Genomic DNA, 21,573 nt, shown 5'->3' with positions numbered 1-21,573 from the left:
TAATGGCCTAGTAGATAGTAGACCTTCCGGCTGGCACATGTTTTTTTTTTTCTTTGAACATTTTGCCGGCTCATGATAACATTATTAGTGCGAGACTCAGTGTAATAGGTTCCATGTGGATCCCATATGGACTAAAACAACATCTCGAGTAGTTACCCAATAATATTTTGCTAATAACTAGTACTGAAAGATGTATCAATACCAGTTTTAGGGTTATTAGGGACATTATTTTATTGTCTCTCAAAAAACTTTTCCTAATGTATAACTGACATGTGGAGCTCTCTTTTAGTTCTTTACCTTCCTATCATCTATCTCTTTCCAGTAAATTCATGGTTGACTTCTTCAGGTCCTTCTCTCTTGATATTTGCTGGTGAATCTTCAGCAAATGCACACTCATTTATTGTGTTGAGAGCCTATGATTTTTTATTACCTCACACTTTAAGTACAAATCCTATATCCTATATATCTATATAGATGGAGGCCACTAACATCTAAAACAGCCTCCACAGCGCGCCACATCAGTAATCATTAAATACAAAGCAACAATTATGTTATACGTTTTAGCATCAATGACTCTTTGGTTGATCTTCAGTTTCAGGTGAAGCATCGATGACTTTTCGGTTCATCAGTTGATTAGGAGTCTTCCGTCGAGAGCAGCATAGCGCCACACATCATCAACGTGATTTGGAGAGTTGTAGCCATTCGATGATGACCAGCCATCATTGCTAGCCATTGCATGACCTCTCATCTCCTACCGTTACTATGCTATGAAAAGTTAAAATTTTAAATGCATAATGTCCACGCGCATTGTCCGCGTGTCAAGCACCATATATGATAATGCACACATGCGTTGTAAGTTAAACTTGGGTCTACTTAATTTTTCATTAGGTAGAAGAAAAGTCTAGCCTTCCAAATTTTTGAATTGTATCTCTTCGTTTCTGTATTCTGTACTAAGTGAAAGGCCACTCAAAGTCATTAACTCCAATTCTCTCAAACCTCAGCGAGCCACGTCATCCATATTGTTTAAGCCGTCTAATTTTCATTATCATTCTTAGACGTTGGATGATCCCTCATATGCACCCCCTCATGCCCACACCTTGCAATGCTTTGGAAATATTAAATGCACATAAAAATCGGCCGGTGTGCATCATAATGCAAGTAACTTACACTTTGCATCCATCCCACTTATTTCTCCACTACTAGGTACTAATCGCCTTTCACTTTGCATCCATTTGCCTTCCTCCGTTACCTCCGTTACCACTTACCAATCAATTATTTAGGATCCATAGCTTTGCACGACCAACCTCCCTATCGCACGGCCCACTCGCTACTCACTAACAGGCACTTAGCTTCCGCGATGGCCATGGCCACGAAACATGCTTCACACCGCCATCCATGGCCGCTTCCACGATGCCTACTAGATGTACGGCCTCGACACCCTCCATCCTGTCCCCGCGAAGGATCGGGTCGCTCCTTGCCGTGGAGTCCTTCTCATGGACCAGCTCGACGAATATGTGAACGATCTAAATTCTGGTGTCAACCCCGCGGATACCCGGCCGCATGACCACAGCTTTGCGCGCGAGGGCCAGTGCGCACTCTGCGGTCGCTGTGTGCCCCATCACGGCTGCGACTACGGGCAGGTTTAGGCAGTGCACGCCAGGTACCATCCTGCACCTCTCACTATTGGTATTTGGCTATGCTACTAGAGGAACCTCGGTAAAACAATCTGGATATCCTGTGTTTCCGTGGACCCAGGATACGATCTAGAAATATGCCTATGTGCAGATAATAGTAGTATTTCTTATACGATTGAAGGAACCTCCACATCGGTTATATTCCTTAAAAAACTACCACGCCTCCATGGAATTCTTCGACTCATTCCTCTGTCTCCACGTCACATTATCTCAAACAAAAATGATATTGAGCAAAACTTGCTAGGAAATTATACTGGAATGCAGTACTAACTACTAAAATGAAGTATCAAACATGTCTACATACTTTGTTCGTAAAGATGAACATCACATATCTTTTGTGTTTTATCTACCATGGTGACTATGATCTGATTGCACTTTGTGTATATGATTTAGTTGCACCATGTTCCATACAACTTCTTGGTGTTGCATGTTTTAGAGGATTATTAGGCTTAACGAAGAAAATGAAAAAAAAATCATATAGCGTATTTTTTCTGATGACAATTTCAATGGGTCAAACAATCTTTTAGCCTTACATACTCATTAAATTGTAATATTCCAACATGCTATTTTGCTATATTTTATCAATCAATATTAGTTGAAGGTTATATTAATTTTTCTACTCAGACCCATTCCAAATTACAACAACATGCGGAGAAAGCCATGTCATCATCCATTAGAAACATCTATTAATGTCTTCCATCGATTTTCAATGACTGATAACATCGATGCATACAACTATTAGACCAATAGGCCATGTGTGGAAACTTTTAAGAGGATCTTTGTACATTGAGAATATATGGGTTTTAGAGGATCTTTGTTTTATCTTGATGACTAGATCAATTACATATTCTCAATTCTACTCGGTTCAAATATTAGGTGTCATCATTATTTGTTGAAACTTTTTAATGTAATATTATGCCACATATATTGTAATAAAAAACACATATTTCATCTCTCCCCTCAATATATAGTTAAATTGTGTTCCTTTTCTCCAAAGATCAACTATATTAATTTACAAATAACATCCTTACATTACCTATCCAATCTTTGAGGGCCACTAAAGTTAAATAGAAAAACTAGCTGGGATCTTCCCCAATGACAGTCAAAAAAATAATTCTATAGGCTAAGTTTTAGTGCCCTTCATTATTACCCCACATGCCGGCAGAACATGTGCAGGGAGAGGGTGCGGCCCCACAAGCTGGAGCCCCCCGCGTATGGATCAATCGTGCAGAATCCAAATATATGCTATCCGAGCAAATATGCTCATTATATACAACTTTCGTGATGGCGTTTTTATTCTCTATGAAAGCGAAGGATTTGGATGGGCCTTGGTCCGCATTTGCAGAATCCAAAATATATGCCATCGTCCGGATAAATATGATCACTATATATATATGTAACTTCCATCCGAAACGAAAGTTGTACTAGTATATCATTTTTCCTTGAGCTAGTTCCTTTAGCAACTTGCACATTTGTACTTATGGACAGGGGGGTGACATTGTTCTCGAGATGTATAGATCGGTCGCAGCTCAAGAGCGGCGATCACATCTACACCTGGCGCAAACGCGCTGCCAATACCTATGCCCATCATGGTAAGCCCAATCCTGGAATGGAAGAAGCGTAGTGCATTTCTTAATGACGTTAGTTTAGTTTTGTCCTGCGTGTTACTATTATTACAGTACTAGTATGCTAGTGCACTTCAGTTCCATTCAACCAATTAAATATAGTTCCTTTTAGATTTCAAATATATTCGTTCATTATTCCATAAATATAGTTTATATATCAACATTCACCTGAATATAAACAAATAAAATGAGTTAAGACTAATTATATTTTGGGGTGGAGGGAGTATTTGGCTCTTCGGCTAGTAGTACTACTATACTAATATTAATTTGAGTGTACAGGAATCTACGTAAATGATAAGAAGGTCATTGAGTACTGTGCCGCCAGTACGTGTTGGGTCGGCTTCTCCTCACCTGTTCCTGCTCGACTCTGCCGGGAGTGCAGTCTAGCTGAGCGCACAGGCGGCGTCGTCTTCTGCTGCCTTGACTGTTTCCTGGAAGGAGGCAGCATTTGCCTGTTCGCCTACTCAGTGACCCTGTGGTTCTACACTATGTCCAATAACATTCATTTTCAACCTCAACTTACCTGTCTCATGGCAGCTGAGGACTCCACCGAGACTGTCTTGCGCCGAGCCAACGAGCTGCTCACCTCCGGCGACTTCGGCAGCTATAACGTTTTCACCAACAACTGCACGCACTTTGCAGTTTACTGCAAGACAGGCTGTCGTTATTCATTCCCCACTATAAGTAGCCTATTCTCTTCCTGAAAATAATATCCACACCCACCACCAGATGCAACCAGACCAGAGAGCTGGATCTAACGGTTCCCCACATCTCAGGTCAAATAATAATAATACAACTTGCAATTATATATATAGCGCAGTTGGAGCGAGCTGCTACCGGTCTGGAGTTTGGCTCACGCCTCGCACTCGAAGAATATTGTTTTCTAAATAATTTCCGTCGTCTCTCTAGCGTGGAGCCATGGGGGACCGTGACATATGTTCGAGATGTTTGTAGTACATGTTTTTTTTTTGCGAGGAGTTTGTAGTACATGTTTGATATTTGAAAAATTATATAAGCGCCGACATGTTTTAATTATTAGATAAATTATATAAGCTTATGATATATGGGTTCTATGTTTTTTTATTCAACTCTACCATCGGTGTGATCTATTGCTATGACTCTGTCGGCAGGCTAGAGCATCGTTATTCAACTCAGCCGCTGGAGGATAGTACTATTTATGCGAGATGGAACGTTCTGTTCGCTTGAAGCTATGAAGTTACAAGGCGATCTGTCCCAAATTACTTTCCATTGATAGAAATCTTGACTAAGTCCCAAATTACTTTCCCTTGAGGAGTTGACGTAAGATTATTCATCCTGCAAGTATCCTCCAAATGCTATCAATTAATCAGCAGAGTAATTTTCCACCAACTGCTACATGTCTACTACCAACGAGGCTAGACAAAATTTTGGCCGAGTGCCACCAAGTTTGGGTCACTACTCCACCAACACGTCACAAATAGCGAGATCGGATACATCATTACTGGGCATCAACGAGGCGAAAGCAACTCATACATATCCATGTTGATGAAGGCCAGAATACATGACTGGGCACCGACGAGGCGAAAGTCATCCCTTTTATCAACAATACATTCCATTTATTATTAATTATGACGTGGTCGTGGACTATTTCGACCAAGTTTCAGCGGAATAGAGCCACCCCCTATTATTCCCATGCCATATATCGCATATGGATGATGAACAAATAACCAATTTGACAACGACTTTGAAGCGCAACTTAATCGGACGTTTTCCGTAGACTCGCTCTACGGATATAATTAACCGGCCGTGCTTAATAGGCACCCGGAATCAGCAAACTACGCAATCTCTAGAAAGCTACAAGTCAGACCTCTCCTTAAGCATCGGCATTGAAGACAAAAGAAAACTTAGTCTAGATGATTGTGTACTTTGTATATTCAAGAAAGAATTAATGAAATATATGGTTCCCAATACGTGTACCTGTGTGTTGCATATTTACTATTTTTGCTGTCTTCAAATTTTGTTCTTATCTAAACAAAATGGCACGCCCGGTGAGACTTGATTCTCCTATCTTTGGTGCGCTCCAATAGTCGTCACTGAAAGTTTCATAGTCTCCTCATAATGGTAACATTGTAGACATTGTAGGACGGCGCTTGCTGATAAGGCTGAACAATTTCTCTTTGATGGCAAAAAAAAAAGGAGCCAGCATAGAGTGCACTTGCACAACGTTGGTTAAACGATTTGAGTTGCAGGTTTATTATTGATTATGTGAGCCTAAAAAAATGAAGGGTTCAATTTCCTAGATATTTTATCTAACGATGTAGATTACAGTTGAGTAAGTTAATTTGGATAAAAAACATTAAATTTTAACTAGAACTTTATAGTATAGACTAGGTGATTTCCCCGAGCGTTGCTGCGGGGCTTAAAGTGTGATTTTAAGATTTTCTTTTTTGAAAGAAGAAATAGTATTGATTCAAATGTTCATTTGGCAGGGAAAATAAAACAATGGAACTACCATGGGTTTGTCACTACTCAGCCTCTAACAATAATTCTAATAAACCTATGCAATTAAAACTACTAAAAAGATTTGTGGAGTGGATATTTCATAGTATTGATTCAAATGTTCATTTGGCAGGGAAAATAAAACAATGAAACTACCATGGGTTTGTCACTACTCAGCCTCTATCTGTAATTCTAATAAACCTATGCAATTAAAACTACTAAAAAGATTTGTGGAGTGGATATTTCATTATTATGGCATGAGCAACACATCTCTAGTGATGACAACTTATTATCTTTGGTGTGTTTCCTAACAATACGTTGTAAAGTGACACGATTTCTAAATTAGTGGACTCAAAGACGGCGTGGACTTTGAAAGTAGAAGTATACTAATGTATACTGTATGACAACATTTTATACTTGATAACTTATTCACCTTAGTTTAAAGAGATTGACTTATTAAAGATTGGGTATGACAACATTTTTTTAAGCACATTATTTTTTAATATACTATTTTTTAAACATTTTATACTTGATAACTTATTAATCGTAGTTGAGAGATTGACTTTAAATGATTGATTATTTGTTAACCACATTATACTTTATAACTTATTCATCTTAGTTGGATTGACTCTTAAATGATTGATCATCTGTGTGTTTATGTTACGGGAATGTTATGCCGAAGTGATCAAAAGGACAAATAGTTGCATGCATGCATGTTATTAGCCACAGAAGATCGGCGAGTGACATTAATAGAGTGTCCTAGTGGATAGTGACATGGCTTCTTAGTGGATGATGATGTGGATAGTTTGCATGTTGAGATATGACCTTAGTGGCCTTCGTCTATATAGATATATAGGATAGGATAGGATATATGATAATGGAAGAATGAAGTCTAAAAAAAAGAGAAACGGAATAAGAAATAAGAGAATAAAATAGGACACACACGATTGTATTGATAAATTTAGTATAGCGCTACTGGTCACACATGATTTTTTTTTTGCGAAAGCACATGATATATAGTTTTGATATATATAATGAAGAATGAACAATTAATTATTTTGACATGCTAACAAAAAAACGACTGAAGAGGAGTGGGTGTTTCCTCCCAATAACAATAACAACAACGTCGAGCATTTCGATAGCTAGCTCTGGATCATTCCGGTGGTTCACACCTTATTGACTACTAGTGGAATTGCCGGGAGGCCGAAGATTAAGACGTAGGAGCCGAAGTGCACCAAGACACATAAAAGCACTGCTCGTGCATAAATAATCCATACCGCAGGTCGCCGCATCATTCCGATTCGAGTGCAGACTGTGTTTGCCAAACAGGCGGTCCGCCAAAGTTCCATGTTGCCATAGAGTGAAGCTACGGAAACAAGCACACAGACAACAACTGCCGTGGTGTGATCGAGTGGAGCCAGCACCAGGTACAAGGCCAGGGCAAAAACCGCCACGAAACTCCTTGCTGCGAACTGCAGAAACATTGTCGCTATGTGGAAGTACCTGTGGCGGATGGAGATGTCCATAGCCGGCACCCCGGCGTAGACAAGTGCACAGGTGGCCATGGTGGAACCGATGAATGCCAATGTGTCGGCCAGGATAAACACGTTGAAAGCATAGCTCCTGTCAAGCACAGGCGTGCCGCCGGCAGCAGCAGCAGCAGCATCAGCATGCTGCTTACTGTCATCGCCACTGTCGGGTCGATAACCTCCGGGCAATGTGAAAACTGATGCAAATGTCACGGTAGCGATAAGTACTGCGACAATGCTCGTTGCCTGCGTTGCATGCGTCAATTTCTCCGACACCTCGTCTGCATCTCCTTTCGTCATGTGTCTTTCATAGAAGAGCTCCGGCCTACCTCCACCGTGCGGAGCTCCTGCAGACGCTAATGACAGCGCTATGGTATTTCTTGGATTCTGCAAGAACATTATGTATGGAATATAATAACAACGATAATAATAACGAGAAGGACGATGATGAAAAAAAAATATAGCAGATATAGAGTAACACTTCTTAAACTTATCACGGGTTCTCACGTGGATCCTGATACTCTTGAAATGGATGATTGAATCCTCAAACTAATTTGCATCACTTGGATTCAAATATTCACAACGTGTACAGTGTGATGATGTGAACCTAATATGCGAGACTGAAACACAGAGACTTTGGTTCCAGAACCCTCTACAACACCGCTGGATCTATAACCGATAGCGAGTAAAGGGAAGTAAGATAGTACTGCTTATCACTGCCGGGTCCTAACCGGCAAAAATTGAGAGTATCTTATCTTACTGTATCTAATTGGAGACAATAAAGGATGCACTACTTACAAAGCACTCTAAAAAGAAAGAAATCCTAGAAATTTCCACAATAATAAAAAACATCCGACCATTCATCTATAGTCTCAAATAATAATAGCCATCAGATCTATTTCTTCTAAAAAAATATAGAGGCAAGAGATCGAGGGTCCGCGCCGGCAACATTTAGTGTAGAAAAATAAATCCAATAACCGTAAATATAGAGGCAAGAGATCGAGCGTTCGAATCTCCGCACCGGCAACATTTAGCGTATTAATTAAAAAATAAAGCCAATGGCAGTAGAAGACTATGGTTCGAATCTCTGTACAGGCAACATTCGGCGTATTAATTAAAAATATACTATTATTAATTAGATAAGGCTAAATAATTCGGATCTATCGGAGAGTGATATCTAAATTAATAGATCCATTGAAAAGCGATATCTCAATAATTAATTAATTAATTAAAAATAGTAGCCCATATGGCCTCACGTGAAACGCACACGTATAGTATCTTTCTAAACATTGAAAGGGTTATGAATAACTCTTTAATACCATCAATTTAGCGGTATCTACAATGCAATAGTATTCGTTGTATGAATAACCTAAAATAACTCCCATAACAATTGGAAACATCTGACCATTATTTAAATAGATTAAAATATTTATAGTGATTAGATATGATTATTTCTTAAATAATTACACATATCTACAATTATAAAAATGGTCTAAGTCTAATTAAATTGCATGTGCTATGATAAAAAATTATATAAAATAACCTGCTAATGTTATATCTAAAATAACTATATTTATTGTTATGATAAATATCTAAAATAAATATTTAAATTTATATTAAATATATATATTTTAATATACACATAATAATATGGGTGTGCCTTGAGATTAACCCGTGAGACGCACAGGTTGATGGACTAGTTTTCATATAAAGTTTGTCTTTATTTGAGTTCATAGGATGTATTCATTGTCGGTTCTCAACCACGAACTGATAGTGATATATCGAGGGGTCATCACTACCACAGTTCAAGCCACGACCTAGCAGTGATATGTTAGCCATATTTATTTCATTGCCCTCCCCCTCTCTTCGCTTTGTCCCTCTAGTAGCTGCCCACTGCCCCAAGCTTGTTGTCATGCTGCCCTCATCCATGATCACCTAGCGATTGCAGCACTCCGTCCTTTGCTCGTGGGAATGACGATAGACTTAGGCCCATGCACGGTGATTTCTCACTCCGCCTATCAATAACTCGTGCAGCCATGTCTTCCCCTCATACCCTCCCTCCGTCTACCTCGTACCTCAACCTAGTGGTGGTCTAAGGAAGAGGAGCGGTCGAGGAGCAACAGCCCTTGGATGGGGTAGGGCCGTAGGGGCATCGGGCATGGAAGTATCGAGGCCAATATGATGTGCAAGGCGCTAGTGTTAGGTCATGGTGTGAGTAGCAGGGCATGCAATGGTGACATGGTGGATTTTTTTAAATAAAGGAACATAATCCAGCCTCCCCACCCCATGCATGAGTGGATACAGCCTAAGTGATATGGTGGAATTGGGGCAGTAGCGGATGGAGGTGGCATGGTGGCGCCGCAGAAGACAATAGAGAGTGCGTGAGATCGGAGGATGGATGGGAAAAAGATAAGAGAGATGGTGGGGAGAGATGTACCTAATATGTGTGGCCTCACCTGTCATGTCTACGTGATGACATAGTTTAGCACTAGTTATGAAGATATGGACTTGTGTGGTACTACATATTAGCATAAAATTAGCAAGTTTGGCGATTGATATGTGGACCCTCACCTATTAACTATTATGTCCCTTTTCCACAAAAAAAAAAACTATTATGCCAACCACGCTATTACACAGTTTAGCACAAGTTATATGAAGATCCAGATTTGTGTCATATTACATAATATTACCAAGTGTGGGACATTGAACAAGCAATTTGAAAATAGAGCTAGGTGAGAATTCAGAACAAGTTTACTATTGAAATTTACTTTTAGATAGTTTTGAGCTAGTACTAGTGTAGAGAAGGAGGGGAAATGATAGCGCACTTACAAATGGATAATGAAATGGTGAAGAAGGGATCATGTTGTAGGAAAGATCAAGAGGTGTCATCCCATCTTTATTTGCCAAATCCAAGCGTACCAGCCGATTCCGGAACAAACAGTTGAAGAGAGCAACGTCGCCAGCACGGACAGCGGCGTGGAGCGCAGTATCTCCGTTCTTGTCCTGCGCATTGAGAATCGGTGACAATTCTGGCGTTTTGCAGACATGCTTAACCACACTGTGCCTCTCCGTCGAAACAGCGACATGGAGGAAAGTTCTTTCGCTGCCATCTCGGAGGGTGGCGCAGTCCGGACATGTTTGCAGCAGCGCCTTCACTGCATCGAGGCTGCCACACCAAGCAGCAACGTGTACGGGGTACGACCCCTCATCGTCCACCTGATATGCCATGGATTTGTTAGCATCTAGCAGCAGTGCTGTGGCAGAACTTGACTCCGCCCAAACTTGTGGAAACACTCCGAAAAGGAACCCTGCCATCGGCCACCCATCCAAGGATGCAGCCAAGTGAAGAGGGGTGCTCCCCTTCTGCTGCTTGTCCCTTTGCCTGGTGAGCTTCGAGAGGAGATGATTATTATCAGCTGCTGCCGCCACACCACCACCATTCGTCGAGCTGCGCCCTTCCCCTTGTTCGACTACTTCTTGTATCTCGGCCGTTGTCTTCACGTCCTTCTTGAGCCATTCCAAAACTGTTTGCAGCGCTGCGTGCAGTTCATACATAGAGATCTGGTTATTTGTCTTCATAATTTGCATTACTCTAACTATTACTGACTAGACACGATGCAGAAAAAGCAAACAAAATAAATCCTATAAATCTAATTAACAAACATTAGAGGTTTATGGTCATCATTTTAGTAATATCTAATGACTAATCATCAAGTCCACCAACCCGTGCTCCGCACATGTTAGAATCCTAACCGATATACATATTTCGATATACATATTTGAAGTTTGTGGATAAGTAATTCTGACAATAATCTGAATTACTTATTTTGACAGTTATCTAACATAAAACCCAAAATTACTATATTTTATCATGCATATTCATATTTCTCTCATATATAGCTTAGTACATCCGTGTCTTTTTTTATGTGTGTGTATATAGATTCATACATGCATATCTATTTGGGATGCACGGTGATACACAAAGTGTTTCCTTTAAATTTGTATTTTATAGTACATTATTAGTGCAAAACTTCATGTACAGTACTTTATATTTGTCCATCCTTTTTTATGATAGCTGATGTTAAGTTTTTAGTGGTGATGGATGTGACTAATTTACATACAACTCTAATGGGTTACATAGATTAGCTATTATATATAATGCTAAATGTTAGCGATTTAGATTTAAATTTAATAAATTAAATTATCTTTCATAACTACATATAGTTTCTATTTAAATCTAAATCTAGAGACCTGTAACGTTAGTCTTATATATTACTAGTAAAAATGCACGTGTGTAGCACGTGACAAGATATGTTTTTGTTATTAATAAGGTTTTATTTACAAAAGTTTTTGTTGTTTACTGTCTTACAATGCTTTTATGTACTCCCTCTATCCAAAAAATCAAGGCACATAGATTTTTGACACGGTCTTTAAAGAGGAACATTGACCATCAATAACTTTCAAAATATGTTATGAACAACTACAAAACCATCATCACACTAATGCTCTTTTGAATACAAATCCAAGCATATAACATGCATACACCAAATATTTGTGAATTTAACTCAATTGTTAGTCAAAGATTAAAAAGGTTGACTTTTCCAAAAATCTATATGCCTTACAATTTATTTTATTATTTATAGTGGTTTATAGATTATATTAACGTTTTTGCTGTTTACAATTTATTTGAGTTTTTCATCATTGAGTAATTTTATGTTTTTGTCAATAAAAAATATAAGGTAATTATTTTCAAATTATTTGAAGATTCAATTCGTTGGGTTAATTTTGTTTATTTAATGTTTAAATGAAACAAGACATATTGTCACGTTTTGCACATAGTTTCTATCTCGTCTTTGTATATGGACTATATATTATATATTAGTTAGTGAAATGGCTGATCCATTTGAGTTTGGGCCTGAGATCCATAACTTTGTAATCCACCTGACCATGGCACCCGTTGTTGATGCACGTCGTCCGCACATGACAACCAAAAAATAATATATAATTATTTTTTAAAATTATATGAATATTAAATTTGATGCTTTCATTTTGTTATGTAATTTTTAAATGAAACAAAACATGATGCCATATTTTTTACATATTATCTACATCGTCTTTCTGTCCGGATTGCATATTTGTTAGGGAAACGACTTTTCAGGCAATCCATAAATTGCGTGATCACCACCTATATTATAGAGTAAAATACACCGCCGGTACTTGTGTCATCGTGTCGTCTCGGTCCCTCCCCTTCTTCTACGTCGTCCACGTCGGCTATAGTCATCGAGCTGATGTGCTCGCGCTCGCGTCCACCGACTTCGGCGCCAATGTGTTGCTCCCCGCGGTGTGTCTCGCAGGGCTCGGCCGTGTTCTTCCCGTCAACCAAGGCCAACATCGTCGCGCTGCTGCTGTTCATGGTCTCGGCGACCGGGTGCGGGCACTCATCGCGCCGCAAGGCCACGGCTCCCGGCAGCGGCGGCGTCGACATGGCATTGCTAGCTTGGGGGGAGTGGGGCGGCTCGCCGTCTCGGTCGATGATACGTCGACACCGGCGGCTAGGAGATGTGGATGTGGGTGGACGTGATGCGCGCCGCCCTGGTGCATGGCCTCACACTGCGCTCTTAGACGAACTACCTCCACCTCACCGTCGGTGGCGGGACGCTCTCCAAGGACGTGCATGGATCTACACGCCGCCCTGGCACACGGCCTCACGCCGCTCCCCGCCGCCGCAGCCGATGCGTCCTCCCGTGCGACCGCTCTTAGCACCATGGCCGATGCAGCCGGCCCGCCCGACCTCGCTGCCTCTAACACAGCCTCTACGCACATGCTATGTCTACCACATCATCCCATGCGGCCGCTCTGCGCCCGGCACGTCGCATGGGACACGCTCCCAGGTGCCGGTGTGCGTCGCTAGGACACGCTTCCTCTGTGATCCGAGGAGGCCCAGCGGCATCTCGCGCCGACGCTGAGCCGAAGCAGGGGCGAAGGGATCCACATCATTGTTATGTCCATGTGCCTAGTTGATGGGTCTACCCTACGCCTGTTTGGAGCTCAGTTGATGGGTCTGCCCTACGCCTGTTTAGATCTTGATGGCACCTGGGTCTACCCTACGCCTGTTTGGACCTCAGTTGATGGGTCTGCCCTACGCATGTTTAGATCTTGATGACACCCGAATATAGTTTATGGACCGGGATGCCATTTTAAAAGTTTAGGGACCGGAATAACATAGCGGCACAAGAAGTTGAGAAATTGACGTCCACGAGGAGGCGCTCGCATCGGCTCCCGCGGCCGCGCGCCTGCGCCCCGGCCGCACTCCTGCGCTGAGGCGCTCTGGCAACGCACCGACAGTGGTGCCCAGTGAGCCGCACGCGCTTCCGGATCCGTTCCCACCCCCTGGTCCGGCACCTCCGGATCTGCTCGCGCCCGCCACCTACTCCTGGGTCCGGCGCCTCCTCCGCCGCTGGTGCCTCTTTTCATTTTTTTTTATTTCTCTGTTGCCGTTTTATTCCTCAGTTGGCCTTGATTTCTTGCGTTTATCTTCCTTTTTCATCCCCATCCGTGTGTGGCTGCCAATGGCAGATACTAGAGAACGAGTTCCCTCTTCATAACTATGATAATATGCATACGTGCTCGCCTGGGTGCTGCTCGTGCTTCTCCATTGGTCGGCCACCGTTTTCTCGTGCAGCCTCCACCGCAACCGCAAGTAGCCGCTTCAATCCTCACTTCTCCGAATTTGCTGCTTGTCATGACTTACGAAGTTTAGCTGTAAAAATGGTAGAACTGGAAAAAGATCGTGCTTTTCGGTTTATCGCCTTATTGAGTTAGCATTAATCTTGTGGCAACGTTATCAGTTGAAAGAGCTTTCTCAACTTTGCACTTCATCAAGACAGATTTATGCAACAAGATGTCAGATGATTGGCTCAATGACCTGATATAATGCTACATTGAGAAAGAGATCTTTAAAGTTCTTGATAGTGGTAAAATAAAAAAGAAATTCCAAGCCATAAAAAATCGGAGAATGCACTTGCCAAAAAACCAACCTAGACGTGCATAGTGCTTTGCTAGTAGTCTATATACTCTAGTAATATTCACCATTGTTTGAAAAAAATGGTCAATTTTGTTATTGTTCTCACCCATCGTACTTCATTTTTTCCAAGCAGATCCATTTTACTTTGACGTATTTTGAAATATATGATGCTAAAACATTATTTATTCATGAAATTAGAGGAATTATTTAAATATGGAGTTCATCTACTGCTTTGCTAATTGCTATAGTATGTTCGAACTATATATTTAAATGTGGTATGCGATCGTTCGTTTCTTCCTTTTGATTTGTCGCGCAAGTTCGCCCCAGCTAAAATTTTCGGCCGGGTCCGCCGCTGTGCATACGATTGTACAGATTAATTGTCGATTCGGGATTATATGTCTATATATTTTGATAATGGGCTCTATTTTTTATCGTAAAATTCATTTACACGGTCGATTAATTTGTTGTATAGTGGGCTCTGTATTTTGATTGTAAATTTTATAGTATAATGGGCTTTGCATTTTATCACGGTGTGTATGGTGAAGATTTATAGGGTTGATCGTTGAAATCCGAATCTAGATTGCGGGTGAAAAAAAACGGTGAAAAAAAAAGAGATGGCAGGGATACGACCGGGCGGCAGAAACGCGTAAGAAAGTTACATAAGCAAATCTGCCGCTCCTTTTTCTGTACCTACGATTTTGGTCCTGCGCCTAGGATTTTACGGAGGCTATGTAAACATCTCTATGGTGATAGTTTGTGGGCCCAATGTGGAAACAAACTAATTAAAACCGATCGTTAGATTAAATTGTATTGAATGATCTAAGGGTGGGTACAGATTTGGGTAGGTATATGTGACAATTATTATTTTTTAAACTGGAGTTTTTATAGGGTAGATTAGTGAAATAAGAGTAATTTAGAAACATACGTGTATAGTTACTTTACGTTTGTTCAACTTTTTAGGCAGCTGACATTAAAAGTAACTAGATGAGACCCAGCGCGTTGCTGCTGGAATTTATAACATTAAATATAATTTAATTGATAGATTGAAAAATTGTAGATAAAATACTAACATCATGAAAAACATATTCACCACGCGTTCTGCAGAACACCACCGAAAGGCAATGCATGCATAAAACCACAAAAGATCAATAGCATGTTTAAATGGATGTTGTAGTGGACGGTGACGTGGACGATGATGTGGCTTCACGCATGTTGAGAGAAATAGGTAGTGGGGTTCTCCTATTTAGTTATAGAAGATATAGATATATAGACCTATGGTGATATATATTATTGTTTGCTTGCTTATAGTAATAACAAAGGTTGTTGATTTACATGCAAACTTAATGGGCTATCTAGATTAGCGATTACAATATAAAATATGAGTAACTTAGATTTACAAATTAAATTAAATCATCTTTCATAACTGCATAGATTTAAATTCAAATTTAAATAAATATTATAATGAGCTCTTTATAATAATAAATTATGTAATTTAAATTCAAATTTAAAGTATTATTGTTAAGTAAAATATTTAACAATGGAAGAGTGGGTAGTTTAAGAATATATTTGGAGAGTTACTTTAGGGTAATTTAATGCAATTTTAAGTATTACTTGAAATCCTATTCATAATGGCAAAGTGGGCAATTTTTTTTTGAAAAAAAAACATAATAGAACTTATGGCTATTATTGTTCGAGACTACATATATATAGTTAGATGTTGATTATTGTGAAAAAAATTCTGATTTCTTTTCTTGCGTGTCTCATAAAAATTAATGTAGAGGGGTCAAAAGAAGTCTCTAATAGTAATAGTAAGATATACTATAGTCCATCAACTTGAGGCGAGGTAGAGTGTTAAAGAGAAAGATCTACTAAAAGTTGATTAAAAATTAATACTAGTTGAAATTAAAATAAGTATTTAATACTAGTACTTTTTTGTGGGTCTCCTAAGAATTGAACATTCATTTATTTATATACTCCATCTCGTTCCAAATTATAAGTTGTTTGACTTTTTTGACAACACGTCAAATCAGCTAGTCTTTTTCAAAAGAAAATATACAAAAAATTCAAAAAAAATCCAACTCATACTTAAAGTATATGCTAAACGAAATCATAGCAAAAGTAATTAATAATTTTAATTTTTTTAAATAAGACGAGCCAATTCAACTTGTTGTCAAAAAATCAAACACTTATAATTTGAGACTGAGGGAGTAGAATTGATTACTGGATAGGTACCTTTGCCACACGAAACCGCTGCGTGCAAGACGTTTCGTCCATGCGGTCCGGAGTAGGACAGCCTGCCTTTGCTCGTGTGAAGCAGGTGCGTTGCAATCTCCAGTTCACCGAGCGAGACGGCCAGGTACAATGGGGAAGCGCCCTCCTCGCGTGGGATGCAGGCCAGCTCGGGATCCATGGCCATGAGCCGGTCGATGCAGGCCAACTTGTTCCACCTGCTGGTGGTGGCGCGGATCGCCTGGTGCAAGGCGGTCTCCCCGCACTGGTTCTGCATTTCCACCAACTCCTTCGCCGCCTCGCCCTTGGTCGCGGCGGCGAGATCAACTAGGCGTTGGATCATGTCGGCGTTGCCAGCGGCGGCGGCGCAGTGCAGGGGCGTGTCGCCATTGCGGTTGCGCGCTTGCAGGACGCCCATCTTCTTCCTCCCCTCGTCCTCGTCGTCCTGGCGGACGATCATGTCGGCGCAGTGGAGGAACTCCGGGCTGTCACCGCATGCTGCGACCACGTGGAGCAGAGTGTCCCCCTCCATGGTCACACCATCCTCACGAAGCGCAGCGGAGGGTGCAGCTGCGGCAGCATGGTCGTCGTGAGGCCGGCGAGGATCCACTTGTACAATGACGACGACGTCTTGTCTGCTGGCCGCCATGGAGGACATGCCCGCGGCGGCACTGGTGGTGGGGCTCGTCGTCGTCCCTTCTTGTGCGTCTTCCTCCTCCCTGTCGTCTTCCGCCTTTAGCCGCGGCAGCAGCAGCAGTTCCTTTAGCAACTTACTGTCGCCGCGTCGAGCAGCCATCAGCAGCTGGGGATCTAACAATGGTGGATGATGGTTGCCACCGGCGACAGCCATCGAACGATTCGCGACGGACCAGATCGATCGGAGTAGCGGCTATATATGATCGGAGATGATCACGATCGATGTTACCTATCCTTTATTTGTTGCTTTATCTAGCTGCTTCCACATCTCGCAAGTCTCAACGTACTATATATAGCTATCCGAGAGTGTCGTCTGAGACATTGAAGCTACGATACCTTAACCTCCCCCGCCCGCATGCTGCCCTCCTGTCAGTGTTAGCCTACACACTGCACGTATACATGGGATTACACGTTTTTTGTATTTTTTAATTAATTTTTTTTAAAAAACATGTATATGCATGTAAATCTATATTGAAAAGTGATATAAATACATAATATATCTTCCATATTATGCATACTGTATATTTTATAAATAAAAAGGTAATTCTAGACAGTGCAAGTCTGTAAAAATTGGACGTGGCAGAATTTTTAACTTTCACCATACTTGTTCTATAGCCTAAACGCCATGTTACACACTGAAAAACGCCGTGTAATTAATCCATTTTTTATCGTGCCATGTAGGACGAGTAGACCGAGTAATACTGTGCAATACCGTGTAGTGCGTAAAGGGTCGTTTAGGTGCTAAGCTGCACACTATCTCACTGTGCAGCGTGTATATGGCCGTATAGCCCATTTAGACGAACCCCTTCTGCGCATCAAGCACTGCGTACGTACGTGCGACCACGCCTTTATCAACGTCCTTGGGGCTAGGGGGCCAGTGCAATTTCCCTTTTCTTCAATTGCTTTATTCCAACGCTATCCGGGAAGCAATTCAAAAGCATAGTATTCTATTCCACGCGTGCAACCAACAAAGATACAAAAGTGAAAAAGAGTGCGGGGACAAAAAGAACAAAGAACAGGATGCTAAAACCCATGTACAAAGAACGAAAACATGTGTCTCTTACAGCGGTTTTGATTGGTGCTTATCATACATACCTCTATATCTTATCATCCTTTGTTGAGATCAATCGATCAAACAAAGACACGAGGGATTCTCCCTTGAGTAAGCAAAATTTTGTAATTCTCCTTCTAGTGACTCAATCCCTTGCCTATTGGATTTTTTTGTCTCTCTTATATGTTTTATTTAAAAATTTATAGCAGTTATATATGATGCTAGTTTACTTTTTCATACGAATGTAGAGCATTTCATTCATGAATGCATGCTATTTTTGTGAAGCTATCCAAAATCTAATTTTTTATGTGAAGATATAATATTTTCTTGTAAGTTAGAGTATTTTGATAACAAAGTTAGAGTATTTTTCTAGTACACCTAGAACATCGTTCTTCAAAAATTATAATAATATTTTTTAAAATATAAATCTAGTCTTTTTTTTGTCAAAAATGTATTTGGGCTTCTAAAATTAATTGGACCACAAGAATAGATTGGACCAAAAGCATTGAAAAAGTGAAAAGGTGGAGCAGTGGGTGAGGGTGAAACAAGAAAGAAAGACATTTGGTTATGCGCTGCTTTAGGTCCATGTGTAATATCCATCCTTGTGCTTTTATATGTACCATAATACAACAGAGGTTGTAGAAGATTGCATAATTCAGCCTGTGAGTAATTCGACGTTGTTGAATGTTCCTTGTGTCAGCCAAGGTGTTTCCCAAACATCATCTCATGGCAGAATGTTGTAATACAAAGACAGCAAAAAAAAAAGATAGTACATTCTACATCACATTTAATCTGAATAATAGGTAACAGGAGTTTTTAGTTGAGTATACACTTGAACACAGACGACGACGCGGGCTTGGCATAACGAATGAATTGATAATGAGTGTGGATCCATCTGCACATACATCATCTACCGTGCCCTTGTCCACTTGCGAATTGCTAGGAGACCGAAGATTATGATGAAGGACCAGAAGTGTTCGAGCACATAAACAGTCCAGGCTGCCACGACGTCCCGGACCGTGGGTATCTGCCTTCTTGGAAAGATAGGAAAGGTGAAAAACATAGAATCGATGCCTTCCCCATATGTAAACCATTGATACATGTGAATAGGCCTAGATACAAGCTCCATTTTTAGATCTAGGGGCTTGTTTGGAATTATGTAAACCATGTTGTTTCATGCCTTCCAAAAGCTGCAATGGGCCCGGCATTGTTAGTATCTTTGTCGGTATTTATATATTGAGCTAAGTGAGCGAGTAGTGAAATACTTTTATTAGAATATTATGAACCACATAGTAAGTAGCCACATAAGGATATACAAGAAATTGAGGTGAAAAAGATTCAAGCTAAATAAACATTAGCAATGTGATATGTCTATTACGCAAGACAAAATAGAAAATGCAAGTAACACTAATAACATAGCATATCTAAATTATTGCATAGATTTAACTTTCTTGAAATCAAAATCTTCCATTGAACCCTGTAGATTTCGACCTTACTGCTTCTCCTATGAAATGACCTTCAGAAAAAAAATCATAAATGACATGAATTATATATAGGCTTACAACTGCTATGTTTCCAGGAAATTGAAGCTTGTCTTCTACTGTCATTGATACGACAGCCACAATTGATGCCTTACTTCTCTGTGATGTACTCTGTTATGCTCAAATCTTCCTAGCCCTTCGATCTTCTCTACTCATCCTCTCTACCTTTTGGATGGACAGTGTCAGGGCAGATCAGATAAAGTGCTGTACATCTTACCGTCCGGCGGTGCAAAGAAGTTGCCCGTGGACGTAAATAAAGCCTCGGTCTTTACCGTCCGACGGTGCATTTTGCACGTGGACAAGTAAAGACTTAGCGCCTGATTTTTGACCCGCCGGACAGTCCGGTGGTGAGCCGCTGGATAGTCCGGCGGTATATAAAAACTTGTTTTTCAGCGCATTTTTCAAATGAGGTTTTGGAACTTTTTCGAAGGGCTTTCTTTCGACTTTTTCGACTAAGTTGATTATGTTTTGTCATGTTTTAATGTGCTTGAGCTTTAGGACTTAGATGCACTCGAAGAATAGAGAATTCTCACAAGGAGTGGCTCAAGCTACATACCTCAACCCCTCTTAGTAGTACGGCTTGACTAAAACCCTAGCAAAAGAAGAATCTAAGTGCCCTTCTTCACCATATGGCACTTAGAGCTAGCTAACACCCGATCTTCTTGCTAGCTCGATTCAAACAACAAGCCATCCTTTGGGATTTGGAATTGGGGGTCTCTTTTAATCAACCAATGAGCTGAATTAAATATATAATTCCTTCAAAGCATGAACTCATTAGTAAACAACTTAATGTTGTCATTAATCACCGAAACCTCTACCTCATGGGGCTTGTTTCTCACAATCTCCCCCTTTTTGGTGATTGATGACAACAACACAAGTAGAGCTTTAAAAGAAAAGAAAGAAAGCACAAAGCTCAAAGTAAAACAAGGAATATCACATAGAGTTACAAACACATCCAGGGATCCATAGTCATGAGAATATACAACATGCTCAAAAGCCAAATGTCATGACATGGGTCAACATCCAAAAGATCCAACATGCATCAAAAGAAAGACACTCTCATGCTCCCCCTAGCTATGCTAGCTCTACTGACTCTCCCCTAAGCTCCCACTAAATCTAACTCTCTCCCTTTGGCGTCAAGCACCAAACAAGGGAGGCCTACTGAACAGGTGGATCTGGAAGCGAAGCACCGTCCTTGATGGCGGTCGGATGAAGTCGGACGGAGAGTCGGAGCTGGAGTCGGCTGCAGCGTCGTCCACTGCCCTCTCAATCTCGGGATCGAGACTAGTGCCTCGAGCTGAGAGAGGGGCAGAGACGGTGAAAAAAGCCGTCGGTGTCGTAGCTGGAGCCGTATTAGCCGTCACTGAGCAGGTCATCGAAGCCGTGTGGAAGCTCGGGTCTGGAGACTGAGCATCTGTCGGTGTAAGCAGGGGCTCCGAGGACGGCTGTCCGGACTCCTCGAGCACGGGCGAGAGCAGAGGGGCACTACTGAGTGGAGGCTGCCCTGACGTCTGAGCCTGGCTAACCTGAGCAGCTGAAAGTGGAACAATGAGGGGCAGCTCAGGTAGGGTCGGCGGCGATGTGTCGAACTGAAGCGTGCGCGCCGGCAGCTGAGTGAACTCCATGGTCGGCTGACTCCCTAGCAGAGCTGAGTAGGAGATCTGGAACGGGGAGGTCGTCAGCGAACCAAGGGTGGCAAATGGACT

The 21,573-nt window shown here is 41.1% G+C and overlaps 1 protein-coding gene across 1 annotated transcript; it reads right to left on the bottom strand.

Annotated features, from left to right (window-relative positions):
- Nucleotides 1-6,812: 6,812 nt before the first annotated feature.
- Nucleotides 6,813-17,571, bottom strand: LOC120644924 (protein ACCELERATED CELL DEATH 6-like). Its single transcript, XM_039921666.1, has 3 exons — nt 16,583-17,571; nt 10,156-10,862; nt 6,813-7,713 (listed from the first exon to the last, which is right to left on the bottom strand). Exons 1-3 carry the CDS (start codon nt 17,427-17,429, stop codon nt 6,964-6,966), a joined length of 2,304 nt encoding a protein of 767 aa, XP_039777600.1. The 5' UTR covers nt 17,430-17,571; the 3' UTR covers nt 6,813-6,963.
- Nucleotides 17,572-21,573: the final 4,002 nt, after the last annotated feature.

Source organism: Panicum virgatum, chromosome 8K, assembly GCF_016808335.1.
Source record: "Panicum virgatum strain AP13 chromosome 8K, P.virgatum_v5, whole genome shotgun sequence".
Classification (NCBI taxonomy): Eukaryota; Viridiplantae; Streptophyta; class Magnoliopsida; order Poales; family Poaceae; genus Panicum; species Panicum virgatum.
Note: the sequence above shows the minus strand (reverse complement) of the source record. Positions and strands in the feature narration are given on the sequence as shown.